Source organism: Bos javanicus, chromosome 1 (genome assembly GCF_032452875.1).
Source record: "Bos javanicus breed banteng chromosome 1, ARS-OSU_banteng_1.0, whole genome shotgun sequence".
Taxonomy (NCBI): Eukaryota; Metazoa; Chordata; class Mammalia; order Artiodactyla; family Bovidae; genus Bos; species Bos javanicus.
The window spans coordinates 2,843,743-2,862,264 of record NC_083868.1 but is presented as its reverse complement, the minus strand read 5'-3'; the positions used below and the strand labels follow the sequence as shown (position 1 = coordinate 2,862,264).

The 18,522-nt window shown below is 54.6% G+C and overlaps 1 protein-coding gene across 2 annotated transcripts; it reads left to right on the top strand.

Annotated features, from left to right (window-relative positions):
- Positions 1-390: 390 nt before the first annotated feature.
- On the top strand, positions 391-3,944 carry OLIG2 (oligodendrocyte transcription factor 2). 2 transcript variants are annotated; one of them, XM_061414665.1, is made up of 2 exons: positions 391-591; positions 1,517-3,944. In XM_061414665.1, exon 2 carries the CDS (start codon positions 1,586-1,588, stop codon positions 2,555-2,557), a length of 972 nt encoding a protein of 323 aa, XP_061270649.1. In that variant the 5' UTR covers positions 391-591; positions 1,517-1,585; the 3' UTR covers positions 2,558-3,944. The 2 variants fall into 2 exon arrangements, with proteins under 2 accessions (XP_061270649.1, XP_061270563.1); XM_061414579.1 differs by having other exon boundaries at positions 1,514-3,944.
- The last annotated feature ends 14,578 nt before the right edge of the window (positions 3,945-18,522 follow it).

Below are 18,522 nucleotides of genomic sequence, written 5' to 3'. Positions count from 1 at the left end.
GATCCGAACCCAAGATCTGAACGCCTTGCGCACCGGGTTAATTCGTGCGCACAGCCCCCCCGCGCACCTCCTCCCCGAGCCTGACTCTGCGTTCCCGCATTTTAATAGAAATTTGACAGTGTCCCCTCTCTCCCTCGGTCCCAACCGCGGCGCTCTGCATTTCCCCCGCGAGCCCTCCCTCCTCCTCGGGCTTTGCCTCTCACTCGCCCTCTCGGGGTCCACGCTGCAGTCCCTCCGGTAAGACTCTCCCGGCCGCGGGCGCCCATTGGCTGAGCGCTGGGAGGAGGCGTGTGCCCGGCCCCGCGAGTTTCATTGAGCGGAATTAGCCCGGATGACATCAGCTTCCCACTCCCCCCACCCACCCCCACCCCGGGCCTGCCCAGCTCATTGGCGCGGCGGCCCCTCCAAGACCCGCACATTGTTCCCCGCCCCCGCCGCGGCCACCGCCGCCGTCGCCGCCGCCACCCGGCTATAAAAACCCTCCGAGCGGGGAAAGGTGCGGATGCTCATTATAGATCGACGCGACATCGGCGCCCGGTCCCGGTTCTCTGCCGCAGTCTTGGGGACCGAGCTCCTCTAACCGCATCCGTGGTAAGTGCGCCCGCCCCTCTCAACCCCCCGCCCCAAGCAACTCCAGCCTACACCCCAGGGACAGAGGCCCCTCACTTCGGCTGCGACCCGGGGAGCTCCGCTAAAGTGGATCCAGATCCCTCTCTTGCCCGCCAGTTCTCCCAGCGGTTTCGCTGCCCTGGCCCTTCCCAAGGTCACCGCACCATCCCTTTTGCCCCAAAGCGAGAAATTGGGGCCACAATAGCGGTCTTCTGCCCCAGCCCCAGTCAGCTGGACGAGCCCCCAGCCCGCCCCTGGCGCAGCGCGTGGAGTCTGGGCTCCGTGGCGGGCGCTGGCTGCCGGTCTGTGAGCGTGTGTTTGCTGAGCGGTGTCGATGGAGATAAGGTGGATGCGTTTGAGGAACCAAATAAATACTTCTCTATTTAGATCTCCACCCTTCCCAAAGAAAAACCCTCACTTGACACTTTTTCTTAGTGTGTTAGTCGCTCAGTCGTGTCCGACTCATTGCGACCCTATGGACTGTAGCCTGCCAAGCTCCTCTGTCCGTGGCATTTTCCAAGCGAGAATACTGGAGTGGGTTACCATCGCCTTCTCCAGGGGATCTTCCCGTCTGAGTCACCAGGGAAGACCTCATTCCTAACAGAAGGTATAAAAACCGTAGAATGCCACCCTCCCAGAGGAGAGCTCCATCCTCCAGGGATTAAACAACCTGTGGATGAGAGCGGCGGGGAGGCGGTAGGGAGGGAAAGAGCGGTGACTTAAGCTTACCTGCATGCCAAGACCAGAGACAGCGAGGTGGACCCGAAGCGAACGGCCACCAGCGCCTGGACCCCGCGCTGCGGTGCAGGCGGGAGCAGCTTTTCTCTCTCACTGACCCCAGTGCCGCTCGATCTCGATTTCGATCTCCCGTCTCTTTCGTGTTTCTCTCCTCCTCTCTCCGCAGTAGGCGTCCTGGAAGCTCTGAGGACCCAGGGAGGGGAGGACCCCGGGAAGGCTGCGACGATCCCTCGGGGCCATGGACTCGGACGCCAGCCTGGTGTCTAGCCGGCCGTCGTCGCCGGAGCCCGATGACCTTTTCCTGCCGGCCCGGAGCAAGGGCAGCGGGGGCGGCGGCTTCACGGGAGGCACCGTGTCGTCGTCCACGCCGAGCGACTGCCCGCCGGATCTGAGCGCCGAGCTGCGCGGTGCCATGGGCGCGGCGGGCGCGCACCCGGGGGGCGGCGGCGGCGGCGGCTTCAAGTCATCCTCGTCCAGCACCTCTTCGTCCACGTCGTCGGCGGCCGCGTCGTCCACCAAGAAGGATAAGAAACAGATGACGGAGCCCGAACTGCAGCAGCTGCGCCTCAAGATCAACAGCCGCGAGCGCAAGCGGATGCACGACCTCAACATCGCCATGGACGGGCTGCGCGAGGTCATGCCGTACGCGCACGGCCCGTCGGTGCGCAAGCTCTCCAAGATCGCCACATTGCTGCTGGCGCGCAACTACATCCTCATGCTCACCAACTCGCTGGAGGAGATGAAGCGACTGGTGAGCGAGATCTACGGAGGCCACCACGCCGGCTTCCACCCGTCGGCCTGCGGCGGCCTGGCGCACTCTGCGCCCCTGCCTGCCGCCACGGCTCATCCGGCGGCCGCGGCGCACGCGGCGCACCACCCGGCCGTGCACCATCCCATCCTGCCTCCGGCCGCCGCCGCCGCCGCCGCCGCCGCGGCGGCCGCCGCGGTGTCCAGCGCCTCCCTGCCCGGCTCCGGGTTGTCGTCGGTCGGCTCCATTCGGCCCCCTCACGGCCTGCTCAAGTCTCCGGCGGCGGCGGCGGCGGCGGCCCCGCTTGCGGGCGGGGGCGGCAGCGGCGGGGGCACTGGCGGCTTCCAGCACTGGGGCGGCATGCCCTGCCCCTGCAGCATGTGCCAGGTGCCTCCGCCGCACCACCACGTGTCGGCCATGGGCGCCGGCAGCCTGCCGCGCCTCACCTCGGACGCCAAGTGAGCGGGCCTGGGGGCAGACGCGTTCTGGCGAGCCGGGAGGGTGGGAGCCCCGAGGCTGCGTGGGGGGGAAGCCAGGACCGGCCGGCGCTGGGGCCTGGGAACTCAGTCCCAAGCAGGAGCGCCGTGAGCTGGGGGTGGGGGGCAAAGGTGAGGACTCCAGTACCCGGGATCCGAGGCAGCGGAGGCGTGCGCTGAACCCTGGGCAGTGAGAGGTTGCATTTGCTCTGGGACTTCGTTCAACCCTCTCTGGCTTTTAAACAGCAGCGCTGCTCCCTTGGACATACTTTTATAAGAAGGCGCAGCTACCCGCATCTCGTCTTTCAACCCTCCCTCCCCTCCCCGCCCCCCGTCAGAACCCCAGAGAAGAGGTGATTCTAAAAACTGCTTTCCCTACGAACTCGGCCTCACTCGGCCCGGGCAGCACTTCGTAGTACCGAGGAGGAAGGAAAGGAGGGGAGCGTTGGGGACTTCCTCGCCTCTCCGGGCGGGTAGGAGACTCTGGAGCCGAAGTCCAGAAGCGGCCGTCCGGACTCGCCCTCAAAGGTCCTCCCCTGCCCAGGGCTCGGGCTACGAGTTAGTATTCGGCACCAGAAGCACTTACGGTCGCGTCCAGTCTCTGTATCTGGATAAACCCACAGCGGTCTCGGGCTGTTTCTCCCTGTCGCTTCTGATTGGTTTGGGTTTGTGGATTTCGAAGGAATCTGTCGACGTTCCTTTTTCAACAGTGCGATCAAGCTTTATAGACAGTCAGAATAGAACCACTTGTGGATTGTTATAACCTACAACTGTCGACTTTGGGTGCGGGTGGGTTTTTTTAGTTATTTTAAAATAGAATTTCCCTCCCTACCCCTTTTTTCCGTCTCTGAGCACAAAGTGATTTGGTTTCTTACCTGGCTGGGGACAGTCGTTTGGGTACCCGAAGATTTGACAGAACTCAAAGGATGTTGCTGTGAATATAGTTTGGGTTATTTGGGGGTTCTGTTGACTTTTTAGTTTTTTTTTTTTTCTCTTTGGGATGTGTAAATAGATCAATAATGAGGTAAGTGCGTGCTGCTAAGCTGATTGCTCACGTGACTGCCACTTTCCCACCTCCTCCCCAGTCTAAGCCGGGTTTCTTCCATATTGGTTTCTTTTTGCCAGCTTAACACAAATGACAAACTCTTTCCACGTGCTTCCTCCCTCCGCGCGAACCGCCTCGGCTTGCAGAGTTGCAATATGGGCTTCACAGCGTCGGCCACGTAACATCCCCTCTCCGATCGCTGCCCCTTGCAGAGAGTGTATCATCTGTTTTATTTTTGTAAAAAGATAAAAGTGCTAAATAATATTTATTACTTGTTTGGTTGCAAAAAAATGAAATAAATGACCGAGTGTTGAGATTTTAAATAAAATTTAGAGTAAGTCGGGTGTTTTCCAGCCTTGTGGGTGGAAGGAGGTGCGGGGAGCCGCCTGGGAAAAGCGGGCGGCCGGACTCCATCCTTCTGGGCTGGATTTGGGGACCGCTCCGCTGGTTTTGTCCTAGAGAAAGATTGAGAGGGTTGTTGGCCCATTTTTCTCCCCCGTAACAAACATTCTCTTTAAAACACGTTCTGAGCACCTCCTCGGCGTGCTCCTCCTCACCTGTTTTTATTTTTATCTTCTGACGCCTAACCTGTAACTCCTTTTCTCTTGGGTTGAGAATTAGGTTCATTGAAAGTGAAAATTTTTTCCTCCGTGCAAAGTTCCGAGGCCCGAACTTTGGGCCTCCCGGGTGAGACCCGTGTCTTTGGCTGGGAGTCCGGGCGCTTAGGTCCCCGTGTCCTGAAGCGATTCCATTTTCTCTCTGCTGAGGGGCGGTCGTCCACCCGCATCCGTCTGCGGACGAGCGACGCGAGGTCCCCTCGGCCCGGCATCGCCATGTGGTTCCCGCCAGAGGGCTGCGGGCGCTTGTGGCGCGGGTTCCACTAACCCTTCGCTCCCTTCCCTGCTCTACGCACGACCCTCGCCCGGCTCCCTCGCCGGCCTTGAACCGCAAAAAGTCAGGTGCTGGGAACTGCCTGCCCGGAGCGAGGCTGTCGCCAGCCGCGCTTTGGTCTAGGGCTTCCTAATCCTGACTCCCGCCTCTGTTTTCTCGCTGCTATCGGGTTCCTCACAATCCAAAATTGCAAGGCAAATTTAGGACGTGGCTCTTAAGAGAGATTTGGGGGTAAAAGGTAAAGAAGCTTCGGCCTTTCCCGATCAAGGAAGAGGAGAGAACGTTTTGCCGCCTTCCAGTCCTCCAGCTCACAGGAGAGCGCGCATCCGGAACGCTGCGAAGTGCGGACGTGGTGGATGGTCCATCGCCCTGGGCGCGCTCGCTCACGATACCTTTGGTGGCCACCGGTGGAAGGTCCCAGCGCCCAGAGCACCTGGGGCGGAGGTTTCCCTGGTTGGAACCCCTCCCCCGCCCCGTTTCTTGAGATCGCCCCGGATCGCCCCTGAGCCGGGCCCACGAAGACTGGGCGTTCAGGAGACGGAGGTTGGTTCCATCTCCTCGCTCCTGGACACGTAGTTTCTGGGTCCGCCAGCAGATACTGTCAGGCGACTGGCCTAAAAGAGCCGGCGCCCCCCAGGATCAGATGCCTCGTACTGGGCTTCGCTTCTCACCCTCGGCTGGGATGAAGGCCGGGGGGCTGCAGAGGGCGGAATAAAGGGGTCCGGCCCAAACCGCTCCACAGGAATCCACAAAGAGGGTAGGGCAGAATCTAATAGGTTTTGCTTTCAAATCCCAGTTGAAACGAAATTTGTCAAGGATTTAAAACTGGGTCCTTCTCCAGCCGACAAGCCACACAGAGGACCCCACGATGCAGATTGGGTTGAAGGTGGGGGGGCGTCCCTGTCGCAGTGGCAGTCTCAGCTTCCTACACCCACCCCAAGGCTTGGCAGGTGCAGGCGGGGCTGCCCGAGGGAGCAATGTATCCGTAGAGGGGCAGTTGTTGAAAGAAATCAAGTCACCCCCCCCCCTTCCCGTCCCCCATGTCCAAGCTCTCGGTTCGTGTCCAGCCACCAGTCAGACTAGACCTCGGGCCCCCAGGAAGGAGGGCCTGAATCCAGCCAGGCTCCGGGCGCTCCCCAGAGCCATCTGCCTAAACTTTGCACCAGCCAGGGATCTGGGCCACCACGTGTGAGAGCCGAGCGCTCTGACGCCGCGCAGGAGGCGCACACTGGCCGGCAGGACCACTCCGGGCAGATGGCTCCTTGCAGAGACTGTCCCTGGCGTGGCGGGAGGCCTGGGTGACGGACTCAGGTCAGCGGTTGGGCTTCGGAGTAGAGAGAGAAAGGAAGTTAAACTCCCACTCTGATGTCCAGGGACAATCTCCGCGCCACCCTCCCCCCACCCCACCCCCCAAACCGCCCCTATACACTGAGAGAGGCAGGCAGGGAGAAGGCGGTATCCTAACAGTTGGACACTGGGCAGTGACTCGGTCCTCGGGGCACTGGCTCCTAGGACCCCCTTCCCTTCATTAGGTTCTCTAGGACCCTGGTCCACAGCTCAGCTTCCCTATCCCCGCACATGGCCCTGGAAGTGTCTCAGCTCTCAGCCTGGGCACCCAGAGACCTCCGTCACCAGCTCCCAAGGTCTTCCAGATTCTCCCCCACCCTCTCCCCTGCCTAAAAACGGACTGATTTGAGGTTTAGGGGGCCTCCTGCGTGGTCTCTGCCCTCCAGGGCACGGTCCTCCCTCCCCTCTCACTTACTGGGCAGGAGACAGAGAAATGAGGAATCCCTGGTTTGATCCTGTGTTGGGGAGCACATGGGAACCCCTGTGGGGGGGGTATCCCATGCCTCCAGCGCCCATAAAGTTGAAACTCTGAATTCTGGCAACTGGAAGTGAGCCAAGGGGCAAAGCAAACCCTCACATCTAAAGGGCATCTCAACTGGAGAATGTGTTCCTGAGATCTCAGCAAGGATGGCTGGAGGAAGACTTAAGTACCAGGGAAATGCATGCAGGCTGGGGCTGGGGCAACCCAGCAAGCATGACCCATCCTCCTCCATCCCAGATGGGAAGGCAGGAGAAGGGGAGGAGCTCCCAGGCCAGGACATTGGATTTTAAAAGCCCCCTAGACACTCTCAGACTGGAGAGCCATCTGTCTGCTATCCCTAGGATAGAATCCAGCTAACAACGAGTCTGAACTCCTTCTATCAAGTAAATACCTTGATGCCCCCTAGAAGTTCATCAAAGGCAAAAAATACCTGCTATATAGGCCTTCCTCTCATTTTAAGTTCCTTTTTTAGTACAGACTTCGGGCCAAATCTGGGCCTCCACACAAGGGCCTCACAGTGCCAGTAAGACTCTTGGGGGTCTCTGACATCAGCCCTACACCCAAAGTCTCTTGACAGGCCCCCTAAGTCTCTGCACACCTTCAAGGGAGGCCAGAATCAGGCCTGGCTGTTCTCAGGGTAAGTGGTTGCTACAGTGAGTCCTACCCTGGCTGGGGAGAGGTGGCTGTGGAATAGTATGGGTCAGCATCCCGTGGCTCAGTTTGGAGGGGGCAGGCAGTGCAACCCCTGGGGTTAAACCCTCCATTCCTGGTCAGAGTAATGGGCCAGCAGGGTGGAGACGGGGCTCACCCCTCATCACTTCCTCCTACCTCAGGGGCTGCCTTGTTGCTACAGGGCCACATGCATTGTGCAGTGGCCAACAGTTGTGGCAGATCTGGGAGCCTGGAGGCGGTGCCCAGCTGCACCCTGGAAGTTCAGGATGCCAATAATAGGCGGAAGAGGCTGGAAGAGGAGGCACCAACATTTACAGAAGGCTAGTCCGTATACCAGGCTCCTCCATCCATGGGATTCTCCAGTACTCTTGCCTGGAAAATCCCATGGATGGAGGAGCCTGGTAGGCTCCAGTCCATGGGGTAGCTGAGAGTCGGGCATGACTGAGTGACTTCACTTTCACACATTGGAGAGGGAAATGGCAACCCACTCCAGTATTCTTGCCTGGAGAATCCCAGGGACAGAGGAGCCTAGTGGGTTGCCATCTATGGGGTCACACAGAGTCAGACACGACTGAAGCGACTTAGCAGCAGCAGCAGCAGCAGCAGTCCGTATAGGGCATCACCCTGAGAGCTGTGGTTGTTACTCATTCATTCAACTCTCCTGGTAACCCTTTGAGGATGGTGCTACTGTTTATTATTATATTTGTTTAATTATTATTTTACTGGTGAGGAAATTGAGGCTCAGCGAGGGTAAATGGCTTGCTCAGGGGAAGACACAGTAAATGGAAGCAGCAACGTTGTGATCCGGGGGTCTGGCTCCAGATCCCACCTTGAGGAAGTCGCCCCATCCATACCCAGGCTGCCCTAGCCATCTCTCCTCCTCGCCAATCTAGTCTCTAGATTCTGACCTCTTGGGGAATCCTTGGAGCTCCCACACTGCTGCTCACCACCACCCCCACCACCACCCAGGCCCCAGTCCCCAGCCCCCTTAGGTGACACTCCTAGGGCTCTCCCTGTGCGCCTGGACCCCATCTGGCCCCGACGCCCCCATCTGGGCAGCGGGCGGTGCCCAAAGGCTTTAGCAATTAGCCGACTCGGGTGGGTGCGCGCGGCGCGGGCGGCCGCTAATGAGGCGGCCGGCGACGCTGAGGTGGACTGGCTGGCGTTCGAGGCGGGACAGCTGCCGCCCGCCGCCTGCCCGCCGCCCGCATCTCCTGCCCAGTGGCGCGGTCCACACCGCGTGCCCCAACAACTTGGAAAGGAATCGCGAACTGAAATGCCTGCAGGGGCCGCAGGACACGCGCGCGGTCCGTGCAAACGACGGCGGCGCGCAAGCTGGGAGAGCGCAGTGTCTTTCCAAGGGACCTCGGGTCCCTTTTTATCACACGCTAAGGCCCCCCTCCCGCCCCCGACACCGGGGATGGCGGGTGTGCGGCGCGAATTGGCCAGCGGGCTTCCAGTCTGCAACCTCTGAAAGTGATGCGGATGATCAGGACGGCAGATTCGGGTCGTTGGATCTGCTGGGGTCCTCGGGCCTCGAAGCCTCTGGGAACAGAGTTCCTGCGTGATCTCGTGCCTAGCTGTGCGCCGCGGTCCCCTGGCTTCCCGGATCGCGAGCAGGCGGAACGCAGCCAGGGAGGCCCCGGCCTCGCAGGCACGCCCCTCCGCCCGCCCGCCGGAGCCCCAGCTCGTCCCGCTCGGGCTCGGGTTGAAGCAGCTGCCTGACGCGGCGCGCGGCTTTCCTTTGGAGAGCTTTGAGTCCGGCGGCCGCAGGGCCTCTGAGTCCACTAGCTGTGGGAGGGATTGAGAGTACCCCCCTCCACCCCTCCCTGAGAGGGAAACAAGCGGATTTCTCCAGAAGCGCCTGAGTTCATGTGGAGACCAAATACCATCCCTGACCCCCTGATCCGCGCTTACGCACAAGGACTCAGGCACCCCAACGCGCTTCCCGGGGTTGGGGGGGCGGGGGTCACAGGCACACTGGCGAGTCTGGAACCTCGAAGCCTTGGCCTTGGTCTGGAAGTCCTTGAGGCCCCGTGAGACAGCGACGGTTGGCCGGGGACAGCTCGGTTTATCTTCCCCTTCCTCGACTATCCTTGGGAGCCTGGGAATCTGTCCTCTCCCTGGTCCTTCTAGGCCTTGTGGGCTGGCTCACTAACCTTCCCTCTGCGAACCCCCCAGTCCAAACCCGCTCTCTGAGCCCTCAGCTTTCCAGGCTAAAGTCTTGGATCTCCAGCGAGAGCCCGTGGAAGAACAGGACCATGAGCCACTGGCTCCCTCTTCATCCTCAGATCTCTGGGCAGTAGAGGCTGGCCTTGAAGAGCAGAGCTGGAGTGGCTCCTCAGAAGCTCAGTGGGGCCTGAGTTTCCTCTGGCCTCAGTTTCCTCACCTGTAGAATGGAGCCAGGTTGGGTGATCACCAAAGCTCTGTGGGAGGATGAGGCTAGGCTCTGGGTGCCCTGGTCCACGCCTGGGCACAGGTTCCTGGAGCCCCTGGCTGGGAAGGAGAGTGTGATGGGTGAAAACAGTTCCCCTTGGTGTCCTGTGTAGGCAGGGACCAGTGATTCCCATATGGCGCAGTGGTAAAGAACCTGCTTACCAATGCAGGAGACTCAAGAGATGCAGGTTTGATGCCTGCGTGGGCAAGATTTCCTGGAGGAGGAAATGGCAACCCACTCCAGTATCCTTGCCTGGAGAATCCCATGGACAGAGGAGCCTGGTGGGCTACAGTCTGTGGGGGTGGCCTAGAGTCAGACCGAGCACACAAGCATATAGGGGCTAATGAAATTCACAGCCTCCACTGAAATGGGAGTGTAGACAATTCTAGAAACAACTACTATTTGGCCTTGACTTTTTGGCTCCCCAGGTAGAAACTGGCTTAGATACCTTTGTATCTAGACTTCTATCTGGACCTGCCTGCTTGATGTAAATGAATGACTGTGGATGGTAAATGGAGGACTCGGGGAAGGAAGAGGTTTCCAGAGTGTGGGGGAAACACAAGTGTGAGAGGCCAGGAAATCGTGCACGGATACGTGCCACTGGGGCCCAGGGGCTGGAGGGCAACTTTGATTCTACCCAGACAGACCTCCCATTTGACAGAGAGCTAGGCTATCAGACCTCCCAGCGTGCCTGTCTCTTTTTATGTAAATAGAATAGTTAATAGTAGCACCTCACAACTGTGTTACTGCCAAGAATAAACGAAATGGCTTCCTGCCTGGTTCTAGCTGTGAATGGATGCCCTGAGCCCAGGCGTCTGGCCAGAATGCCACTTCTGCACCCTCACTTGTGAGCCTGGGCCCCCAGGATGCAGCCACCAATATGTAGGTCATGTGTTGGGACAGGCAGGAGTGGGTGGGGGTTGCGGGGGTGTTGATCTAGCACCATGAAGACCATGTTTGGGCAGTTGGGTGTGGGGCCATGGTATGCTGCCTTGGCTCCACCAGCTGTGTGACCTGGAAGAGAGGCCTGGGCTTTTTGAATCTCAGCTTGCTTATCTCTAAAATGGGTGTGGTACTAATACCATTTCCGCAGGGCGTCAGGATTGAAAGGGACAAATGGGCCCTGGGCCTGGCATACAGGGCAGGTCCAATAAGCAGAAGAGTCTACCCACCTGGTGGGGTGTCATCTCACTGAATCTTCTGGGAGGTCCTGTGAGGTAGGGTCCCTGTTACTCTGTCACATGACCTGCCCTGCAGCATCTGAAAGGGGCCTGTTTGATCCAGGACCCCAGGAAAGGCCCAGAAGTCCCCTGAGCGTGATATACAGACTCTAGTCACCCCTGCCCTATGCAGGGCAAAGAGCCTTGCCTCACCTCTGCATGCCCCAGGGTGGGTGTTACAGGCCTGTTATGCTGTCCTTGCATTGTCTAATTGCCTTGCACTGGAGCAGGGCCTACATGCTGCATAGAAAACAGAATGTGCGTGTGTGCTAAGTCACTTCAGGTTATGTCTGGCTTTGTGTGACGCTATGGACTGTAGCCCAGCAGGCTCCTCTGTCCATGGGACTTCCCAGGCAAGAATACTGAAGTTGGTTGCCACGCCCTCCTCCAAGATCGAACCCATGTCTCTTACGTCTCCTACATTGACAGGCAGGTTCTTTACCACTAGTATCACCTGGGATGCCCAGAAACCAGAATAGAGTCCTTGTAAGGGCAGGAGACCTGGGTTAGATCCCTGGATTCGATCCCTGGGTCGGGAAGATCCCCTGGAGACGGGAAAGGCTACCCACTCCAGTATTCTGGCCTGGAGAATTCCATGGACTGTATGGTTCATGGGGTTACAAAGAGTGGGACACGACTGAGTGACTTTCACAAGGGCAGGAGCTAGGATCAAGGAGGACTAACTGAAGGGAAATTTACCTGTGAAGCTGAGGCCCCACCCTCAAAGTTCTCTGACCCCACCGCCCAGGGCCTGGCCTCTATCCATGCCCCTGGGATGCCCAGTGCAAGTGGTCAGCTGGACAGTGGAGGATCTCCCCTCTCTAGGATTGCGGCTGGGAGCCACAGGGAGAGCTGTGGTGGCCCCTCTGGAGAATGGGACGAGGAGCTCCCCATCACCCTGCTTCTGAGCTCGCCCTGCTATTCAAGCCGGTTCAGCTAGTGAAGACACCCGAGACCTGTGTGGCTCAGCCAGAGAGGAAGGAAGTGATCTAGTGCAGCCCAGACGCTGGTATAAGTTGCAGCAGGGGCAGGAAACTCAGAGAACTGTTGAACCAAAAAAGCCTGGAAGAGACCTCCACCCCTCTCCCTTCCAGTCTCTCTTCCATCAGGCCCCTCCCACCCACAGGCAGATCTGGTTGTCTTTACCCCATGTTTGGTGTTTAACCCATCAGTTCCTCTTACCCAGATACTTCTTTTTTTTTTAATTAAAAATTTTTTTTATTGAGAGATAATTGATTTACAATGTATTAGTTCCAAATGTACAGCAAAGTGATTCAGTTACATATATATATATATATTCTTTTTTAGATCCTTTTCCATTATAGCTTATCACAAGATATTGAGTTCCCTGGGCTATACAGCAGGTCCTTGTTGGTTTCAGTCACTTCTTTTGGTTTGTTTTAATTGAAGTGAAATTTCCATAACATGAAATGAGCCATTTTCATCTGAACAATTCAGGGGCATTACAATGTTATACACTCACCACTTCTCTCCAGTGCCAAAACATTTTTTTTTTTTTTATCACCGCCAGAGTGAAATCCTGCTCATTAACCACTTCCTTTCCCTCCAGCCTCTGGTAACCACTAATCTGCTTTCTGTCTCTATGGATTTACCTACTCAGGACATTTCATATAAATGGAAACATGCAATATGTCGCTTTTGCATCTGTTTTGTTTTTCACTCAGCATAATGATTTTGAGGTTTATCCATCGCATTGCATGTGCTTCACTCCTTTTCAAAGTTGAATAATATTCCATTGTGAGCTTCCCTGGTGGCTCAGCAGTAAAGAACCCGCCTGCCATTGCAGGAGACATGGGTTCAATCCCCGGGTTGGAAAGGTCCCCTGGAGAAGGAAATGGCAGCCTACTCCAGTATTCTTGCCTGGGAAATCCCGTGGACAGAAGAGCCTGGCAGGCCACAGTCCAAGGGGTTGCAAAAGAATCAAACATGATTTGGCAACTAAACAACGACAATATTCCATTGTATAGATGTACTGCATTTTGCTTATCCATTCATCTGTCAGACCTTCCCTGGTGGCTCAGACAGTAAAGTGTCTGCCTACAATGCGGGAGACCTGGGTTGAATCCCTGGGTGGGGAAGATCTCCTGGAGAAGAAAATGGCAACCCCCTCCAGTATTCTTGCCTGGAAAATCCCATGGATGGAGGAGACTGGTGGGCTATAGTCCATGGGGTTGCAAAGAGTTGGACAGGACTGAGTGACTTCACTTTCACTTTTCTTTCTTTTTCATTCATCTGTTAATAGTCTCACTTACTCCTGAGTAATGCCCAGGTCACTGCATGTGACCTTCCATGGTGAAAAGAAACCTGGGCTAGGAGTTAAAAATCTAGAGCAGGCTGGGTGCCCTAAGGCAAGTTGCTTGATCTTTCTGGGCTTCAATCTACTCATCTATTACATAACAGAAATTGAAAAGTTTGGCAAGGCCCATTCCAAGTTAAGGTCCTCTGTGACTTTCCACAACTCTGACATTCTCCCTGCCAGTTGTAGAAAGAAGCCCCGTGTCTTTCCTGCCAGCCACAACCCTGTGTCAAGGACCCCATTCAAAAGAAAGCCCTGGGACTTGACAGGCACCTCCAGTGGATCAGGTCCCTCTAACAAGTCTGTACCTTTGGGTCTTAGAGAGGCCAAATCTTACTGAGAAGCCTGGCTGAAGTGGGCAGTGTTTTGTGAGTTATTCCCTTATTAAACATCCAGCCAGACTCTCACCAGTTTACCTACTCAGGACATTTCATATAAATGGAAACATGCAATATGTCGCTTTTGCATCTGTTTTGTTTTTCACTCAGCACTATGACTTTGAGGTTTATCCATCCTGTTGCATGTTTCAAGTCACCCAGTGCAATCTGTGACTTGGTGATGAGATGGCTAGCTTACTTGTCGCATGTACAGGACCTCGTTGTGATATAGATAAGAGTCACATTTTAAGAAGTGGACATTGAACTAGATCATCAGGATTCAACATAAATTGGGGGAGTGTACAAATTGATATCCTGACTCCTGTAATCCCCATCTTTCATTCAACACACATTCACTACCCTTCACCCCATCTCCTGCTTTGGGTAAGTTGGAAATATATGGAAACAAAAGTTAAGAAACATGGTCTTTCTTAGCATTTCAGACCTTTGAGACCTACTTAATTGGAGTCAACTGATTCCAATTGGTTGGTCAACTGACTTTTTCTAATTAGAATTGAACTTGGAGGAGCAGGGGGCTATAATGTAGGGGAGGTACCATTATCCAAGGATGTTGTACATTCTCTTGGGAATATGGAAGAGCTGTCAAGTGAGATAGTAATATCACCTCCCTCCTTTTTAATACTCCAGCTTTCCCTGGGCACTTTCAATCCCCTTACTTGGCTCACTTTTCTTTCCTTCTTGCTATATTTTTAAAAATTTCTTAGTTTTGTTGTTTATTGTCTGTCTTCCCCAGCAGAACATAAGCTCCACAAGGCAAGGATGTTTTCCATCCTGATCACTGATATAGAACAGTGCCCAGCACATGGTAAGAGGTCAATGAACAGTGGTTGAATGAATGAATGAGTGAATGCATTGAATGGATACACATGGAGGATTTTTGCCACCAAGCCCTTTCCTAACTAGAGCAGAAACTTCACTGGGACTCCCACACAAGAAAACACCAGCAGAACCTGATGCTGTGAAAAGTGCATGGTTGAATTCTGCAGTCCCCAAAGTGTTTTTTAAAACATCAACCAAGTCCTGGAGGCTGGTCTTGGATTGGACTTGAGATGAGAGGCAAATTAGGAGTTTCCTGAAGTAACCTGTTAGTCAGGATCAACAAATAAAGCTATAACATCTTAAAAACTTACTAAAGCTGTAACACTTAACAAACTTACTAACACTGTACCGTTCTCCACTTCTTCATTGAGTCCTTTGGTTAGTTTTTGAGCATAATTAGGATCCAGACCGTGAGGCCTCATCTGTGCTGTGCTCAGTGGCTCAGTCGTGTCCGACCCTTTGCGACCCCGTGTCCGGCTGTAGCCTCCCAGGCTCCTCTGTCCACAGGGATTCTCCAGGCAAGAATACTGGAGTGGGTTGCCATTTCCTCCTCCAGGGGAACTTCCCAACCCAGGGATCGAATCCATTGCAGCTGCATTGCGAGCAGATTCTTTACCAGCTGAGCCACCAGGGAAGCCCATGAATGCTGGAGTGGGTAGCCTATCCCTTCTCCAGGAAATCTTCCTGACCCAGGAGTCAAACCGGGGTCTCCTGCATTGCAGGCAGATTCTTTACCAGCCCTAAAGCCTCAGACTGACCTTTAAATTAAGTGGATTCATAGTCAAACAGTTGGTCCTAATCTTTTGGGAGACAAACTCCTTGGGTTAAAAAGAAGTGAAAAAAAGGCCAAAAATTCAGTTTGATGTATCTGTCCAGTGGGAGCATATCTGAAAGAGGAAAAAGATTTCCTGGTACCTTAGCAGCTCCTGAAACCATCCACATCCAAGGGTGGGAGGGGTGGCCGCAGCTTTTCAATTCAGTCAGTGTAAACCTTCACATTACATGTCCCAAGGGGGGAAAACAAAACAAAACAAAACTTCTCAGTGGTTGTATTTATCCCGAATGCAAAAACCGGCCTCTTTGTTGAGGTCGGCTGAACCAACTCGCCCGGAGAACAATGTCCAGTCTGCTGGCGGGCCGTGTGCTAATGTGCTCATACATTACAGGCCGCAGCAGATGGCTGTGAGGGCACCCGGGCAGCGCCTGCCAGGGTCAGGACGCCTCGCCCAGAGCCTGCTTCCCAGTTCTGTCCAGTTACAAAACACCGCTCCTCTTTGGAGAGATGATGGCTGTCTAAAGGAGCCAGGCTGGGCCCCTTCTGCAATGCAGGGCTCGATGGGAGGGCAAAGGTGCAAAGGAATCATTGTTGGGGGGCGGGGTGTTGTTGGTTTGTGTGAACCGTGTTGTAGATTGGAAAAGTATTTTCATATGATTGACAGTCAGAAGAAGGGAGACACATGCTGTATTGTTCCAACGCGTTAGCTCATGGGTACTGCTCACATTTCTCCTCTTCTACATCCAGGATTTGGCATTTGAGGTATAGTTCTAATTTTTCTCCCCTTCCCTCTGAGAAGTCTCCTTCCCCACATCCCAGTGAACCACTGAGAAGAGAGAGTAACCTACTTTCTAAAACAAAAACAAAAGCCAGTTCAGTTGCTCAGTTGTTTCCGACTCTTTGCAACCCCATGGACTGCAGCACGCCAGGCCTCCCTATCCATCACCAACTCACGGAGCTTGCTCAAACCCATGTCCATTGAGTCGGTGATGCATCCAACTATTTCATCCTCTGTCTCCCCCTTCTCCTCCTGCCTTCAATGTTTCCCAGCATCAGGGTCTTTTCCAATGAGTCAGTTCTTCGCATCAGGTGGCCAAAGTGTTGGAGCTTCAAATTCAGCAGACAAAACCCAGCTTTCTTGCAACTGGGCTTCCCTGGTGGCTCAGATGGTGAAGAATCTGCCTGCAATACAGGAGACCTGGGTTCAATCCCTGGGTTGGGAAGACCCTCTGGAGAAGGGAATGGCAACCCACTCCAGTACTCTTGCCTGGAGAATTCCATGGACAGAAGAACCTGATGTGCGACAGTCCATGGGGTTGCAAAGAGTCAGACATGACTGAGCAACTAACACTTTCACTTTTCTTGCAACTACACAGAAGAGTCCAAAGAAATCCCTCTGGAAACATAGCTAAGTGGGGTGCACCTGGCCTCCTCAAATTCCATGCCTGCCTCTCTATCACTGAGAAGGAAACCCACAGAAGCCACCATGTTCACTCTTTCCACCCTCACCTTGAAGTGAAGGCTTGAGCAGTTTGGGCTGCGCCTTCATCTTGAGGCTCACGGTTTCCAGGAGAGGAGGCAGGACCCTCATTGACTGTTTTTGTCTCCCCGTCCGTAAAGCCAGGCCGAGCAGTCGAGCCAGCACTGCACCCCCTCTCCTGCCCGTGTCCCCAGGGATGGGCACCAGGACTCACCCTGGGCCAAGCCTCCCGTGATGAAGGCTTCAGTCATGTTCAACTCTTTGCGACCCCATAGACTGTAGCCCACTAAGCTCCTCTGTCCATGGGATTCTCCAGGCTAGAATACTGGTGTGGGTTGCCATTTCCTTCTCCCAGGGATCTTCCTGACCCAGGGATTGAACCCACATCTCTTATGTCTCTGGCATTGGCAGGTGGGTTCTTTATCACTAAGCCATCTGGGAAGCCTGAAAGCAGCCCATGGAGGCAGTATCTCAGATTCACCCCAGCTCTACACAGGGGCAGAGAAGCACCCACAGGGACAGAAAGAGCCAGAAAGGACTCCAAACTGCTCTCCTCTGACTCTCTGAAAGAGAAAGGCAGGCTTACCCTTGCCTTTTGGTCTTCAAAATTGGTCTACTCTTCATGGTGTTCATGGGGGGAGACCCAGGGAGCTGGCAAGCACCCCAGTCTCTCCCCACCAGCTTCTGGTGGCGCTCAGCATTCCTCCTGCTACTGCCAATGTCTGGAAAAGTGTGGTGTCTCTGGGAAGCCCTATAAAAACACCCATTGCCTGGAGAGAAGACAGGGCAAGCTGTGAGCAGAGGTCAGTCAGAGGAACCTATTTGCAGGGCAGGAATAGAGACACAGACACACGTGGAGGACACGGGAAGCGGAAAGGAGAGGGCGGGGCGCCTTGAGAGAGCAGCACTGCCGTATATACACGACCTCGAGTGACTTGGACAGCCAGTGGGAGGCTGCTGTATGGCACAGGGAGCTCAGCTCAGGGCTCTGTGATGACCTAGAGGGGTGGGGTGGGGGGATACGGGAGGGAGGTCCTAAGGGAAGGGACACGGGTATGCATATAGCTGGTCCACTTCGTTGTACAAGAAACTAACACAGCGTTTCAAAGCAACTATGCACATGTGCTAAGTCTTTCGCCTTCCTATTGTTTCTTTTCTCTCTTTTTTCTCACCATATTTAAAGTTGTCCATTTTCAAATTAACTTTTCACTTTGGAATGTGTTTTATGTCACAGAGACGTTGCCATGATATGAAGTGAAGGAAGCGAAAGGCTTAGTCTTTCAGTTGTGTCCAATCTCTGCGACCCCACACACTACTGTTGTCTTCCAGGCTCCTCTGGCCGTGGGATTCTCCAGGCAAGAATACTGGAGTTGCTATTCCTTCTCCAGGGCATCTTCCCGATGCAGGGATCGAACCTGGGTCTCCTGCATTGCAGGAGGATTCTTTACCGACCGAGCCACCTGGGAAGCCGCCATGATGTAGCACAGGGGACTCCCATATACCCTTCTGGCAGCTTCCCCTATAATATCTGACATAACCTTGGAGCATTTGGCACAACTACGAAATTAACACTGTTACCCTGATATTAGCTGAACTACAGATTCTGGTTAGATTTTACCAGTTTTTCCATTAGCATCTCTTGTTGGTTCCAGAGAAGAGTGGAGGGTATACAATCCATGATACCACATTGCATTGAGTTTGTCTTTATATTTAAGAGTGTTGAACAAAGACTCGCTCAATGAAATTCTAGATACTGCTCCTATAGAACATGTGATACAAAAAATCCACTGTTGTGAAAAATGGACACAGAGAAAGCTAATGATCTCTGGATTAAGTTTTGGTGGAAGGAGATTTATGAGATTAAGGGGAAATCGGGTGAGCATGGTACGCTGGGAGGAAGTATTAGAATCAATGAGAATGGAAAGGACTGAACCATCCTAAGGGACCACATAATTAGAGCACAACAGATAACGATTCCCCTGGAAAATAAAAGGATGCAGGGAAGAAGAAGTGCCATAAGGACTGCTCAGAGCAGGGAAGGACCTGTTTTGCAAAGTGACGATAGACCC

Bases quoted from the DNA above. Each gene is read 5' to 3' on its own strand.
- OLIG2 (XM_061414665.1), top strand. From the start codon at position 1,586: ATGGACTCGGACGCCAGCCTGGTGTCTAGCCGGCCGTCGTCGCCGGAG.